Raw genomic sequence first — 16,264 nt, 5'->3', positions numbered from 1 at the left:
CAGGTCAATACGTGCATGGTGGGGAAAGAGTTGGAGACATTCCATATCATTTTCTTATGAGTTTTACACCAAAGAACCAAACAAGCAGCAAAACAACCCATTGATAGGACATGGATGTGCAGACAACCCTACACTTGAGCTCTGAGAAAGCACACCAGGCACACGAAGGGAAACTTGACCGAGTCGTTTTCAGCCGTGGGGCGGGATCGTTCCGTTTGGGTTTTTCGTGGGGGAAAAATGCTGCTGACCGGCGGGTCTCCGGAGCAGAAACGCCGCTGCTGCCCCAGGGCCGCCCCCGACGCGGGGGACCATCGCCCCGCAGCCCACAAGCCCCCAGCGCCGGCGGGGGCTGGGCCCCGCGGCCCTTTGACGGATCTCGGCAGGGAGGCGGCGGGAAGCGAACACAAGGCAGGCGGGGACACCGGTACCGCGGGCGGCCGAGGCGGCCCCCAGGCGGGGCTGGGGCTGGGAGCGACCTCCGCCTCTGGAACCGCCCCTGCGGGCGTTGGTACAGGCCTGCCCGGCGCTCCCCCGCCCCGCCGGGGAATGGAACGGCCCGCACAGGACGGTTTGAATCGCAGCCTTCAACGGCTGCCAGACGGCCGGGGCTCGCGCCCGCCCGCGCACGATGACGCCACGCGGACGCCCGTTTTCAAACCCCATTCACGTTTCGGTTCCGTCGCGCTTCCCTCCGCCCCGCCCCGCCCCGCCCCAACGGCTCGCGGATGCTGTGCGCAGGCGCAGTCGCTCGGCACGGCCCTTCCCGCCGAGCACGCGCTCGCCCCCTTCCCCCCCCCCCCCCGCCTCCCCGCGCGCCACCGTGTGGGCGGCGCGCGCGCCCGAGCGGCTCCGGCGGGGCGGGGGCGGGGCGGGGGGAGCAGCGGCAGCAGCGGCAGCAGCGGCCCCGTTGCGCGGCCTCGCCAGCACAGCGCTGCCTTCTCCGCCTGCCCCCGGGCACGGCTGCAGGCAGCCCTCCTCCCGCCTCCCCGTCCTCTTCCCCGCCGCTCGCTTGCGTGTGAGGTAAACTCGGCGTGTGGCGCCTACGCCGCTGTTGCGTTTCAGGTGAGGGAGGGGGGGGAAGGAGAAAGAGAGCGGGGAGGCGCTCACTCCCCCTCCCTCCTCAGCGCCTCTCCGGGCGTGGAACCCCGGCGCTGCCCTGCTTCTCTTCTCCCGGCCAAGTAGCGCAGCCCCTTTCCCAAAATGGGCTGCACGCTGAGCGCCGAGGACAAGGCGGCGGTGGAGAGGAGCAAGATGATCGACAGGAACCTGCGGGAGGATGGCGAGAAGGCGGCCAGGGAGGTCAAGCTGCTCCTCTTGGGTAAGGGCTCCCGTGAGCTGCGGTGCCCCCGCGCCCGCCAGCCCTGGCGTGAAGGCCCCGGCGAGGGCGGGGCAGGTGCCGCCGAGCCCGCTCGCAGCTCCGGTGCCTCCCGGGGGTGGCCGAGGGGAGGCCCCGCTTCCCGGGCTCGGCGGGGCGCGGGGATGCCGGCCTCGGGTGACGCGGCGGAGGGAGCGCCGCTCTGCCCTGCCGGGGAATGCGCTCATGGCCCCTCGGGAGCTTTCGGGGTAAGGGGGGGCACAGCAGCGCGTTAGCGCAGGTGGGCACCTCGGCTTCTTTCGGGGTGAGAGGCAGGGCCGTTCTCGGGGAGCAGCACGGCGTGGTCTGTCCCGGGGCCTTCGCTTAGAGCGGGCCCTGACTTCCACATAAAGGGGATGACATCTCAAACTTTTGATGTGGATTCTCTATACCTCTGCTGAGAGGAGGGAGATTTTAGGTTGGAGGATGTTTGCTCTTAATGTTTCTTGTAGACCCGAACATCTCCGAAACTGTTGCTGTAAGAATAAAGTGCAGAAAGCATCAAAGGAACACAAGGCAAAAGCATCATTTAACTTTCTTGCGTTCTTTTATTTTTGAGCAAGTCGCTTATATCACTGAAATCTTGCAATGGGAAGTACAACCTTGATGTGGGTTCTAAATGTATAATGTAGTGACTCACGATCATAAATCGACATCATACTATCATGCGTTCTTGAGTTTTGCTTACAAGTACTTGAAGCGACCTTTTTTGTACATTTTAAGTAATGTGTGTAAAGATAAGTAAAATTAAAATTACAAGAAAAAAGGAAGCAAGAGTTTTAATTAGAAGTACCTTTTTTTGCAGGACTAAACCTACTGTACAAGAGTTCAATACTGCAAGATTTGCATTGTATTACTGTTATAGGGAGTTTTGCAGTATATACTGTATAGCTAAACTGGACTGGATCCTTCGAATCTGGAGTTAAAAAAACTGTTGATTTGCAGCTTTCCTCCTGCTGCCCTTCCCCTCCCAGAGCTACAGTTTAAGACAAACTTTTACTACAAACATTGTAGTAGACCTCTAAAGTAACTTATTTCTGTTGCAAAATTTTAAAATAGCTCCAGAAAGGCACAGGGAACTGAAGAGCTTTCGTGTATAGATGAAGAGATGAAACAAAGCTAGTATGGGAAAAGCTAATGTCCTAAAATGTGTTTATAGATTTTAAGTTTTGCTTGTGAGGGAAACAATTAAGGCTTTCATTTTTGGTTTGTTTTCTAGAAAGGGTTTTGGATGGTACTGTGCCTATTCCTGTATACTTTTGGACTCCTCAGAATGTTGCATGGAAAGGTTATCCTGTATGTGATCAGTAGTGATACTGCAGAAGATGTTACTGTCGTCTTTGAAGGTGGTGCCATGTCTTCTAGCAAGGCATTTAAAATTATTTTTCAGAATTTTCTGTTCTGTAAGGAACTTCTTGTACATGTAGTTTGGTAGTTGTCTTCATATCCACATCTATAGAAAGATGCTTTAAACTTGAGAATGAGTTATGTCACCATTTTCAGTTCTTTAATGCTCTTATATATGTCCTATGTTATGATGTTTTGTTTCTCTATTTTAGAAATTCTGTGTTTATAATACTGAAAAGCTTTTGATGAAAATAAGTTTTTTCTGCTGTAATCTCATGAGATCTTAGTATATGGAACAAATGCTCAAATACATATGTTTTCTAATAATGTTCTGAGCTGTAGCTCACTTGGTTTAATATTTCCTCCTTCCATATTAAAAAGAGGTGTGAAAACTAGCATGCAAACTTATTTTAGGACCAGTGTTTGAATCATTATTTAAACAAAAATTACCTAAATGTTTAATGAACTCAGAATGAGATTTTGTATATATACCTATGGATGCATTTGTGTATTTCACATGTCTGGAAAGAAAATTTTTTCTGTTACTTTTCCTTGCAACTGTGTCAGATGTCTTAAATATTATGTGAATGCTTTATCTGATGGCAAAACTATTTAAAGTTACTTCCACTAGAATCACTTTCTTCTCATTGCTCACTTTCCCAATTGCTTGTTCAGCCCATATGTCATAGTTTATCATCTACTCAGTTGTACACCTACATCTATATATGGGCTTGTTCTATTAAAAAGATACTGAAGGAAGAAAAGTACAAATTGTGGTCTGCTGCCAGGAAAATGCAATGTGTATGAGGCAGCTAAAATACCTCGCTTATGTAGAAAAAAAGCATGTAGCTGTACATCTATTGACCCAGTAAGACAGATTTATTCCAGCATGTATAAAAACCCCTATATTTTTGTGTGGTGATTGGAGAATCCTACTAGATACTAGTTGAGCTAGAATGCTCAACTGAGGGAAGATGTGTTTATAAAATCAGTCTATTTCTACCCTTTAAATTTAATTTATTCCATTATATGCTTTTCTAAAGGTTTTTCTAAAACAGGAAATTGTAGTGATTTCAGTAAGAGATAGATGTGACATTGTGTGAGATTTATATGTTGTTGTCCTGTCTCTAGGAAGAAGCAGACATATTTAACGTGTGCAAAATACTGTTGGCCTGGATTATCTACCTTCTTTCATCATATCTGTAAATGGATGCATCATTTTGTACAAATTTGACTGCAGCTCATGCATCAGGCCTTGGAATGAAAATACTGGTTTCTGAACATTTTCCATGTGTAACAGTATTTTAACCTTGTAATTCGATGCACTTCAATGTGCTATCCCAACAGCAAGAGAGAACCTTTTCTGGAAAATTTCTGAGAGCTATCCTTATTATTAGAAGTATGCTGAATTTGTGCATACAGTTTGTTAGCCAAATGGAAAACGCTTGTTTATACACGGAATTTGGTGATTTTATTTTTTAAAATCATTAAATAAATTGACTTCTTTCATTTACAACTATTTTCAATCAATGTGTGACAAAGAAATACTTAAATTTCATGGGAGCTCAACAAAAAATGGAAGTGCAGTCTAGTATATTGTCCAACACTAATAATTTAACATGGAAAAGTACTTATCCTTAAGTATTTTAATATTTGTGTCAAGATGTTCCTAAACTTCTGTTTTCTAATTGTTTGAAGGAAAATTTCGGTTTATTGTATCTTTTGTTGTTTCTTACAGATAAACTCATATACTTGGTGTGAATGCGATTTTTGAAAAGCAATGTATATTTTGGCTGGCTTCCAACTAGAGAAAGCAGTAGACCCAAGTTGTTTTTCTCTTCCATGATTCCTCATCTTCTAGTGTTCAACAAAATTCCGGTGGCGTTTGCAGAATGAATGTAGTTCTACTGATGTTGGGAGATGGTTGTTCTATGTGACTGATCTGTGTGCTGCATTAATATACATGTGATTCAGATCAGGTGTGGATTTGCGAGTACATTTCTGTTGAATTAGCGAAAGCACATAAGACTGAATTTATGTCAACTGCAGGAGAACAGGCAGTACCTCATTTAGTAGAAAGCCTTTTGGTATGAGGTTAATTCATCAGGTTTTATGAATACATTCAAACTGGCAGCAGAAGTTTATAGGATTGGTGCTTTGTCTTGTGGTATATTGCATTCTTCACTTTATAAAGCCTTGTTCAGGTTCTTAGTATCTTGAATGAAAAAGGCAATAGACACATCTTAAACATTCTTTACGAGTGCATCCTGGGATCCAGGAGGCCACAGACCATGTATTTGACAACTGTAATTATGTGTCATCTTTCTGGATAATCACGTTTGCAGATTTAAAGTCATTGCATACCGTTATACTCAACGACCAGCAGAGCCGCTTTCTCATTCCTGGATAGATCCTTGTGATTCATATTGGAACACTGACAGGTTATGTTCTTAAAGATACCTGTTTTTTAACTTAAGACAGAGCACTGCTCTTAATCTTTTTCATTGCAGTTCTTCCTGTTCCTTAAGGCAGTAACTAGAACAATTCTATTCGGTTGCTCTTCTAAATCTTCACATCTCTGGAATCTTTTTCCTGTCTGCTTTTCATTTGTTACAGACCTGTATCTTTCTGACTGCTCGGTCAGCTGTCTCCCACTGCATACTCATCTTTTCAACACCGTGATCCTCACAGGCCTTGCCAATACCTGCCTTCCTCCAGGCCTGGCTGCACATTGAATTAAAAAAAAAAAAGTGTTGCTTGTACCATTACTTCCCTTGTCTTTCCTCCAGAATGTTTTCTTCCACAGTTGCAGACAAAAGAGACTTTAGAAGTCTGAATTTATGGGAGCTCTTGAAAAAGCCTTATTCTCACGAAAAAGTACTGCAGTCTTCAGAGGTGTTGACCTCATCTTTTTAAGTTATGCCAACCTCATCTAAAACATTCTGACAAAATATTTCTTGTGTCACCTTCAGAGACAGCTGTCTATAGATACTTACAAAGTTCACCTCTTATTTAAAAGGTGTTTTGTGATACTTAAATGTTTAAAGTTTTTCTTGTTGGTCTTGTCTGTCTGCCACCCCCACCCTGCACCCGACTTTGTCTGCCTGCTTAGATTTTGCAACAGTTCTGAACTAGGATCTCTCTTGCATTTTGATATGGTATAATTGGACTCTGGAAATCAGGGTGTTATTGATGTGGGCTTCTATATCTGACTTTTTAGTTAAGTCAGTGAAATCCTCAAGCTTTTGTACTAAATACAACAATAATTTCAAAGAACAAAGTCAAAATTGCTATATTCACATAGCCTAATAATCTCTCTTGTGAAAGGGGGCTCATGGATATACAGAAAACACAGCCGCTTGGTTATGGTTGTGATTGTAGGATTGCCATTTGGGTTGTTTTATACTTGTCTCTTTCTATTTGAATGTTGGTGTATTATAATATCATAGTAATGCTCTTTAATGTGTGTACAGACTTCATTGCCATACAAATTATATTTAGTGATTTCAGGTCATCTATTGCATCATTATTATTTTAAATCTTCATTTTGCAAGTTTCTTTATAAAATCACCATTTATGATTGTATCATGATTTTAATTCTTTAACATTCCTAGCAAAAAAATCTGCTTCAGTACATCTTGTTTTAGAAAGGTCCAAAGAGAAATGGTACATTTTTGTACTATGTCATGATACCGGTAATGGCAACTTTGCTTTTTTGTCTCTTGATTAAAAAGTGTAGTTATGGATATATCAAAAGTACTTTAACTCATCTTTTGCATCAGGCACTAAGGCTTTTAAAAATATTTAAGAGTTAGAAAAAAATGTAAACTTAAGAATTAATTTTCCTTCAAGTTGTCTTTTAAAAACAATGTAATGTTTCCTTTGGTGTTTTTTTGGTTGTGTGGGGTTTTTTGTTTGATTTTTTTCTTTATTTTTTTGTTTGTTTGTTTTTTGTGTTGTTTGTTTTTTTTTTTCTTCCCCTCGTCTCCTGAAGTAGAGACCAAAAAAGCTCTGGTAAGGTACTTTTTGGTAAGCTATTCACTCCCAGCATCAGTGGTGCCTCAAGACTACACATAAGTTCTGTAATACACTGATTTAATTTTTCTTCCTACTTTTTCTGGCAGCACGGTTTATTGTATCATCATTGTGCTGATATGACAGTTTACTTCAGTCTTATAAATTATATTACTGAAATGATTGTGTATTTAAGCTAACCTCCTCTTGTGAAGTTATTTTTAATTCACTTCAGAACTGAAGTTTACAGTATAGCTCCTTTCATAGTTGTGTTGACACAACTTGAACTTGGACTTTGTGCTATTAAAGACTTAGGCTGTTCTGATTTATATAATCATATTGCCAAAATGGATTGTTCTTTTGCTGCCACGTTTTACCCTTTAGTTGTTTTGATTCTCTGAGAAGGAAGAATTGGGTAGTTGGCACGTCCTAAAGTCTGGCTAAATATTTTGAAACCAAGCCATGAGTTTGGCTTCAGAGGGCATGAAATTTTGAAGTCAATTTTGCTGCTGGGCTTGACGGATGTCTGCAGTGTTTCCTGTAGTACGCTATCTGGCAAATGTCAAGGTAGAAAACTGGAAGTAGGAAAGAGATATTTAAGATGTTAAGTGTGAAATTTTTCTGCCATGGAAACGCAGAAATAAAATATCTGAACTGACTTGATAATTAGCTATTAAAAGTTTATTTCCAAGATATGTATAGGAGAACCTGTATTGATGAGAACTTGCTATTCTGAGGTTGAGTCTTAGTCATTGTCCAGTTTTACTGAGATCAGCTGTTCTATTTATTGCCTTTGTTTGTTCAGTGTCCTACTGTTATCTCAGGCTTTGTGTAAATTGCTGTTTTGTTATTCTGTAAATGGAACTTATTTGGCTGCACCTGAGAGACTCTTCATCCAAAAAGTATTTACGCTGGTAAGGTATACAGAGAGCAGTTAGAAAAATCAGAACTTTGACTATTCAGAAAAAGGCAGTTTTTGAAGTGGCTCAACATAGTGACATTTCTGAGGGGAAGGATAATTAAGATATTAAAATTTGTTAGATGATTAAGACCATCTATTTTTGCAAGACACTTTTTGTACTAGAGTCTTGGTTTTGTTTGGGGTAGAGTTAATTTTCTTCCTAGTAGCTGGTATAGTGCTGAGTTTTGGATTTAGAATGAGAATAACATTGATAACGCACTGATGTTTTAGTTGTTGTAAGCAGTCAAGGACTTTTCAACTTGTTGTGCCCTGCCAGGTGCACAAGAAGCTGAGAGGGGACACAGCGAGGGCAGCTGACTCCAACTGGCCAAAGGGATAGTCCATACTGTATGACATCATGCTCAGTATATATTTTAGGGGGAGATGAAGGAAGGGAGGGATGTCCAGAGTGATGGCATTTGTCTTCCCAAGTAACTGTTGTGTGTGATGGAGCCCTGCTGTCCTGGAGGTTGCTGAACACCTGCCTGCCCATGGGAAGTAATGAATGAATCCCTGGTTTTCCTTTGCTTGTGTAGATGGCTTTTGCTTTACCTGTTAAACTGTCTCTTATCTCAACCCACGAGTTTTCTGACTTTTACCCTTCTGATTCTCTCCCCCATCCTACTGGTGGGAGGTGAGTGAGTGTCTGTGTGGGGCTTAGTTGCTGGCTGGGGTTAAACCATGACAACTAGGAATGTATGCCTTTGCAGTGAAAGATTTGAACTCATTTCTTCTTAATGCTAAACATATTTTGTTCTCCTTGTCCCTTGAGTATGAGCAGACAAGACAAAATAAGATTTCTTAATGAGAATCAGGATGGGAAATGAAGGAAAGTTATGATGTCATAGACTAATTATCCATGTTTGTGACTGCTCAAAACCCTTTCACAGTGTAGCTGTTAGAAGTGTTAGTTAGACTTGTGGATTTGGAAGATGTTTCCCGTCATCATGGCTTTGCCCTTGGAATTCGCAAAGCTGTGGAGCCAGCTTCAAAATCTCTGGAATTATCTATAGCTTGAATATGTAACAGGAGGTAAAGTATCATTTTTTGTGCTGTCCCAACAAAATGGCCTAAAAATCACGTAGTATTGCAGATACCCATACGCAGTATTCCTTGATTTGAAAGTGTGTTAACTGTTCAGGTCAAATTTTGACTTTCTGTTCCATTTTGCTTTAATTGATGGCCAGCTGCTTCCTTGAAAACCGTATTTCTGTGTAATTTTTTAAAATTTCTTTTGATGTTATTCTTTCAGGATCTCAACTGATGGGGGTTATTGACGTAGAGCATTTAAGAATCAATTCTTTAAATAAGAGATTTGTTAAACATATGGTAGGCAAATAAATTGCTTTCCTTCTTTTGGTAATTGAAAGGTCATTGAAGCTCTGAATAACACCGTTTCTTGTATGTTTAAGTATCAACTTAGTACATCAAATAGCGGTGTTGACATATATTTATACGTTTACATGGGCGCTATGTATTTATATTTAGAGATGCATGTAAACTGCAATATTATATGTACCTATATAAATTGATATTGAAATTAGAAAATACTTTTTGTAAAGCTACTTATTTAAAGAAATCAACACTATTTGAATATACAGTACTTCAATTTATGAAATAAACTGTACCTCGTTACTTCTTTGTATATGCTTTTTAGAAATGTAGTATTGCATTTGAAATGTGTAATATACTTAGCAAAGGTACCTGATTAAATCTTTAGTAGAATATAACAGTATCTAGGCAACCAGAATGGACAGGAAGTCTTTACAATCACTGCTCTAAACAGATTGCTTTTAAAGAAGAAATCAATGTACCGTAATGAAAATACCTCTTCAAGCTGTGAAGCAGGTTTATGACTCTTAGTATCTTCTAAAGTTTAATATAGTCTGTTTCTTGAAAAGAAAATACTGTTGGAATCAAATGGCTCCCTGTATCCCATCTTCGTTTTGCAAAGTTGATAAAACAATTTCTTGCATACAACTACATGTTGGTGCTTGGTTTTTTTGGTTTTGATATTGTTTTGTTTTGTTTTTTTTTCATGGATGAAGCTGTTGTAGTTGTTTGGCTTATAATGAAAGTTGTTACCCATCACGATCGTAAGGATGTTATGAATATCTGGGTTTTTTTAATAGTTTCCAGTAAAACTGAAGATGTTCTTGCCTACTTTCTAAATCCATATCAGAATGCCGGAAACAAGCAGTGCATGTGGTCTAATAAGCACTTTGAGCTATTCTAGAACCTCTGGGCTACTCAAAAGGAGAGTGTTCTTACAGCATGGCACTTCTAAATGCTTAATGCAATTTTGTGCTGGTTTAATAGTCAAATTGACTGACCTGTTTGGACTGACTTTGCTGCTAGAATGGTCCATTTAACTGATATTTCATAATGGACTGGTGAGGACCTGAATAAAAGCATGATGAGGAGCAGAGATAAATGCTTTATGCAAGTGGAGTAGTGGAAATGCATAGCAGTGGGTGGAGGGGAAAACGGGTGCAGAATAGGATTCTTTCAATTTCTGTGTCACAGTTTACCGTAGAATCAGATTAGGAACAATGTGAAATTGTGTTCACCTACGAGGTCCAGTTGGTAGACATGTTAAACTCTATTCAAAACCCACCTTTGTAAAAGCCTTATTGCTGGAAAAAGAGATGGTGCCAGTCTTTCTCAAGGAGTGTGTTTTGTCTTAATCAGAAAAGGGAGGTAGGAGTTTGTTTTAATTCTAAGCCCAAGGAGTCTCAGACTTATGGGTTTTTTTTATGCTAGTCTTAATTTATATGTCATAGTCTTGGCTCAGAAGAATCACTTTGTGAAGAATGCAAGATGGTAGACAAGCAGCATAACTACCAGCTCAGTGTCCAAAGAGTAGAGAAGAGAACAGAGACATTAGTCTCTGGTTAAAACAGTAAAGTTGTAGTAATATTATGAACAGAATACATTGTGAATATAGTATTGGAATGCAATTTTAAAACTTGGTATGACTAGAGATAAATGTCTTCCAATAACAAAATTGGGAATAAACAAGACAAATGTCTTGAGTATTTGTAGATTTTATTTAGTTAAATGTTATTTTGAATGCTCATAGATGTCAGAATCTACCAGTGATGTACTGTACAAGAGTGGACTGAAAATAAGCTTCTAAGTCTCATATAAGTGTTGTCTGTGTTCTTGATGGGTTAAATATATCTCAAAGTGTTTTCAAAGTAGATTGCTTAGCTGTATGCAGATTCAGTTACTGATCCTTAATAAATCCAATAAACTCTTAGCAAAACTATTATATGCTTTCTAAAGCTCTTAATGACATTGACAGGGATTCCTTCTAATATACTTTAGTGCCTCAGTGTTCACTAGCAAAGGCTGTCATTTAATTCCTAGATGAGACTACTTAGGCTATTTTCTCTGTGCTGTTCTGGAACATAGTATGTTTTGGGGTTAAATTAGATCAGGCTTCGACGATGTACTTGTTTGAGGCCTAACAGTCTGCTATTTAGGTAGGTATCTTTTTCCCTGCTTCTGGGCTTATTGGGTGCAACTGCCTGTTCGAAGGCACTGAAATTTTTATATGCTTCAAAGTTTTCTCAGCTTAATTTGTGACCAGTTAAATACAAGGTCTGTTTAAACAACACACAGATTTTTGTTCTAGTACTGTTAACCACGAATAATATTCTGCTTATAGGTAACTTTGTGTGGAAAATGCATGTGCATGTAACAAAAGAATATAGTTGAGTATACACGTGAATATTCTTTGGTTCAAATACGAGTTCTAAAAATGTTTGCTTTTGAAAAAGATCAGTCTGGATGGCTAAATTGTTACATTTAACACTTCAATCTGTGTCACTTTGTAAGTCCTTAAAATTTTTTGGTGAAGGTGGAGATGGAGACCTTTCTGCAGTGAATTTAGGTCAACTATCAATGTGCTTATTCTCCTTATTTTTGTGGGTCTTAGTCCTCAAGCTACGAGATGAAAAACTCTGTTAAGTTAGACATGGGTGAAGACTGAGAATTGATGTGAACTAAAGTTTATTGTACCACTTTTGCAATAATGGACTAACTTGTAGTATAACTGAATTTGCCCTGGTATAAACTTTGACAGTACACATTTATCTCATTTGCAAATAATGCCTTGGTGTTACAAGTAGAGCTTTGAATAAAATCAGTTGAGATTTGCATAATATCTCTTCCCTGTTTTGACAGGAATGCACCCACTTTGCTTTCTGATTTTCCCAACTCTTTGTACAGTTACATCGTAACATGAGACAGCAGGGACAGTCGGATCTGCCACAATTTTAGATAATACAACAGTAGTGTTGTTCTGAATTGCAAGTGGAGCCTGAGATGAAAATGTAATGTGATTTCCACTGGAATAACCTGCATAAAGTATGCCTCTGTTGCAGAGGGGAATTTTTTGTCAAGTATATTTGATCGTGATTAATAATGGTCTGCTTAGGAGTAAAAATTCTCTCTGGTATCTCAGTCACTGAGCCTGCCATCATTGCCCACCGTATTTATAGCTCAGTGAACAGTAAAAGGTCATGAAGGCCAGCCACACTGTCAAGAAAAATGTCAGGGCACTCTGGATTTCTAGAGGTTTATTAGATATATAATTGGAGGTCTGGATGAGACATGCTTTACTCTGTTGGCAGAAATTGATAACTGTCTTAGTAAACATTGTAAGAGTGAAGGAGGTGGTTCTTTCTGGAGCACACAGCATTCATCTCATGTAGTGTGGTCATATACAATATCCACTCAAACTCATGTTCTGGAAAATCTTTAATCATGTTCTTTGATACTATAATTTCAAATTATGTAGTTAATTGTTTCTGAGCATGCTACTATGTAAGGAAGAAGATAACCACTTTACTTTTTTTGAAGTAACAAATTTAAATATTGTTTTAATTTTGAAGAGAAGATCAGTTATTTGCTATTAACAAAGTTCCATTAGAAGCACTAGCAAGTTTCTGGACTTTGAATTTTGAAGAGATTCTCAGATCTTTTAGAGCAATGGAGGCTGGCCATTGATACATTTAAGTAGTCAACTGATAGTCCTACCAAGCTGATATCAGCATTGACGTGTTGATTAAACCTGGAGCTAAACACATCTTAGCTGCTGGTGACGTGGCATATAGTTGTCAGGCAGCAAACATGATTACTATGTGGCTTTCAGATCTAAATGTGCATCTATTCCCTTATTTAGTTGCTGGCAAAAGAAAGAGGTTTATTTCCAAACCTTTGAGTCTCAGCTTGTCACAGTTCTGCTGGGTTCAGTATCTCACATAAAGGAAGCTATGCTATATTTTAATTGAAGAACATGCTTCAGATTTTAAATTACAATGGCACCATCCCTCTGTAAGGCAATTACACTCTTTTTTTTTTTTTAAGAGATCTCTTGTACGTTCTTAAGAGATACATACTGAGATACATCTTTTTTTGAAGTAGATTCAATTCAAAGGTACCATATTTCCTTTTGAATGTTTCACAGAGTTTCTGAAATGTGACACTTGGGATAGTATTGAGTCTTTCCATCATCGTGAGTCCACAATATGGTTATGGTGTAAGTGATGCACAAAATGACAAAAGGGTTCCTACTATATAGCAGTAGTTGTACAGCCAGTAATTTGAAACAGTTGAGGAATATAAATATAAGTACAGTTTTGAAGAGCTAGATATTATTTGTATTAAGAAGCTGCACACATTTGAGTGTGTTGTACATAAAATTGCACATAACAAATTTCTGCTAAGGTGTCATGCATCAAATTCTAAGCAAAAAGAAAATTTCATAAAACCTGTGTCATAAAAAGATATTAAGCACTAATATAAATTTTGAAATAACTGGAAACTCAATTCAGACTTCTAAAGATAAAGATGTGAATAAAATTTACCTTACTGTTTGCAAAATGGAGTGTGTGCTCTGCTCGTTTCACCATAAGCTTTATTTTTTTAGAATTTATTGAGTTCCAGAGGTTATGCTGAATATAACACCATACTTTTTCTTTGTTTTGATGCTAAACCAATACAGTCTTTATCAATTGCTCATGTGTTTACTATAGTAATAGCCTAGGTATCTAAGAAACTTAAAAGCAGTTTGTTTGAGGTCTATGTCTAAATAAACACACAGGATGCTAACAGAAGTTAATATGCGATTGCTTCTTGCGGTAACATTTTATATTAATGTTTTCTTAAATGATGTTTTATATATCGTATATTGACTATTTGGTCGTGCACTGTTGATTTCAAGCATGTACTAAGAGCAATACTGAAGACCTAGGAAAGAAAGGATTAGTTGTAGTTAATTCTTGATTTGTTAGGTAATTTACAAAAGCAACAGTTGCTTACAGGCTTAAATGGTGCTGCTTCTGTAGAATTAAGCCAGCATGCAGCTACCGAAACCTTGCAAATTATCTCAGATCTTTTATCTGAGTCAGTGTCGTAGTTCTAAAATCTGTCACTCCTGTGGTTTCAACCAGTGACATAATCTGGGATTCACACTCTGTTACTACAAGGCTAAATTACTGAAATATTTCCTTCCAGTTACTACTCACACAGTTTCTTTCTTAACTCAAAGTTTCCTGACACATTCAAATTCCAGTAGCTACAGAAATTCCAAGACTAATGCCACCTTATGAGTGCTGTCACCCTTTGGTTGACTACCTGAAAACAGTTGGGAAGGGCAAAAGGAACATAAACTCAGTCAACGGCAGCAGCTTCTCCAGAGTTAGAAGAATACAAGATGACGGTAAATAAGATGCTGGGTGGCTTCAAACAGGGGGAGTGGGGACACAAGACAGGAGAGAGGAAGAGAAAAAGGAAAAAAAAAAAAAAAAGTAGGGAGATAAAGCAATGTGGGTGCTGATGTCAGAGGATGTTTCATTTAGTGGTCAACCTGTCTAGTGGATGTGGAGCAACAAGTTTCCACTGTGTGTGTTTCTTTTTCTAGACTTGATGTGTTTTGAATATAGTAACAATGATTAGCAGCTTGAATTCTAGTTTAAGTCTCATGTCTGGTAATGTGTCATGAGGGGAGAAATATAAGATATTATACTTCCAAGCTGTCTGCTTGCCACGTGCTTTTGTAAGAGTTTACTGGGCCCATTGCACAAGAAGTAGAAATCACTGGCATTTAGCTTGTGCTGTGAGCAGTGGCAGCTCAGGAACAGGAACCATTAATCTTGTGCCTTCTGCTGCAAAATTACTAACATCTGACAGAAGACTGGATGGGGGTGTTCTGAGAATCAAACAAGGGACAAGTCAATGTGTTTTGCTTTTAAATTTCACATGTGTGTCTGTTTTAGTTAATGTGGTATAAGTCTCCTGTTTTACAGTCTGAAAAGCTGACAAGCATCCATTGAAAGTTTTATATTAATTGCTCTTGTCCATATTTGTACTCTCTTCTGACAACATAAAAGGCTATTCCACTTGTTTCTGGGTTCTGTTGCTTTTTCTGACTTAGATGGTAGGTTCAAAGCTGGCCCCGTCTACTCTTCGGTTTTCATCTCTTACCTTAATCTAGTTGTGTTGTGGTGGGATTTTTTTTGTTTGTTTAGAGGTTTTTGTTTTGCGGGGGGTTTTTTGCTTGGTTTTGGGTTTTGGTTTTGTTGTCGTTGTTGTTTTTTGGTTTTTTTTCAAAATCTAGTCCACAATTTTTTCAATGTTAGTGCTGCGAGTACATTTATGCTATTAGGAATTGTTGTACTTAACACTTGGTTTCTTCCAAAGAGCGATACTGTGAACTTTGGGAAGTTTGTGTTGCTTTGTATTTTGGTATTTGATTAGTTTCTTTAGTAAGCAATGAGCAAGTGCTTCACAAGCTAGAAGTCTTACTATTAAGATCTCAGTACTTACAAACAGCAGTTTCTGTGCTTGGGTGCATAAAACATTTGTTTCAGAAATTTGTAGTTCTGGAATGCTTGCTACGTAGGCTGTGTGTGGGATAATAAATCATGAGACACTATGAGTAGTTTAAAGTAATATTTTTGCTGACCTGTTATTTTAAATCAAATTATAAAATGCTTATTTAAATTCTTTTTAAACACAGACTTTCTCCATTTGGAAAGTAAAAGAATGTTGAATCTGTCTAAAATTGTTTGCTACAATTTCTTGGTAGTGAGTCATAGGATCATAGAATCATTTAGGTTAGAAAAGACCCTTAAAATCATAGTGTCCAACCTAGTCTTTTTAATATTTTTGTAGTAAGTTCTTGTGTTACTGGCCAAATAGGAGCTTGGAGAATCAAATATTGCTTTAGCTGTTCCTTAAATTTATTTCAGCTTTGCTAGTCCTACTCAGTTCCTTCAGAGTGCTATATGCAAGGTTGATCTGTTAAATATTTTTTTGGTTGTTTTTTTGAACATGAAGATGCATTGGTTTCTTTCTTTCTATTTCCAGAGTTAAAGATTGGCTCTTAAAGAAAAAAAATAATACAAATTTAATCCCCCTTATTTAGCTGAGCTTCAGATGCCATGGATGGTGCAGCAGGGTTAGTCATAGGCCTGGGTTTATGTTCTAGATAGGAATTCCCTGAGTGCGATCACAGCTCATGCTGGATCCAGGTAAAAGGCTGCCTTGGATAGCAACAATACTAACTGTGGAGGTAT

General features: G+C 39.2%; 1 protein-coding gene across 4 annotated transcripts in view; it reads left to right on the top strand.

Moving 5' to 3' along the window:
• The first annotated feature begins 867 nt into the window (after positions 1–867).
• LOC135987648 (guanine nucleotide-binding protein G(i) subunit alpha-1) overlaps positions 868–16,264 on the top strand; it is a 34,917-nt gene continuing 19,520 nt past the window's right edge. For 2 of the 4 annotated variants that reach the window (XM_065632682.1, XM_065632690.1), the window contains exon 1: positions 868–1,318. In XM_065632682.1, coding sequence (XP_065488754.1) covers positions 1,201–1,318 — 118 coding nt within the window. In that variant the 5' untranslated portion in view covers positions 868–1,200. The remainder of the gene's footprint in view (positions 1,319–16,264) is intronic. The other 2 variants (XM_065632698.1, XM_065632707.1) reach the window with 2 other exon arrangements.

The sequence above is a fragment of the Caloenas nicobarica genome, chromosome 1 (assembly GCF_036013445.1).
Source record: "Caloenas nicobarica isolate bCalNic1 chromosome 1, bCalNic1.hap1, whole genome shotgun sequence".
NCBI lineage: Eukaryota > Metazoa > Chordata > Aves > Columbiformes > Columbidae > Caloenas > Caloenas nicobarica.
This window is presented reverse-complemented; position numbering and strand designations above follow the sequence as displayed.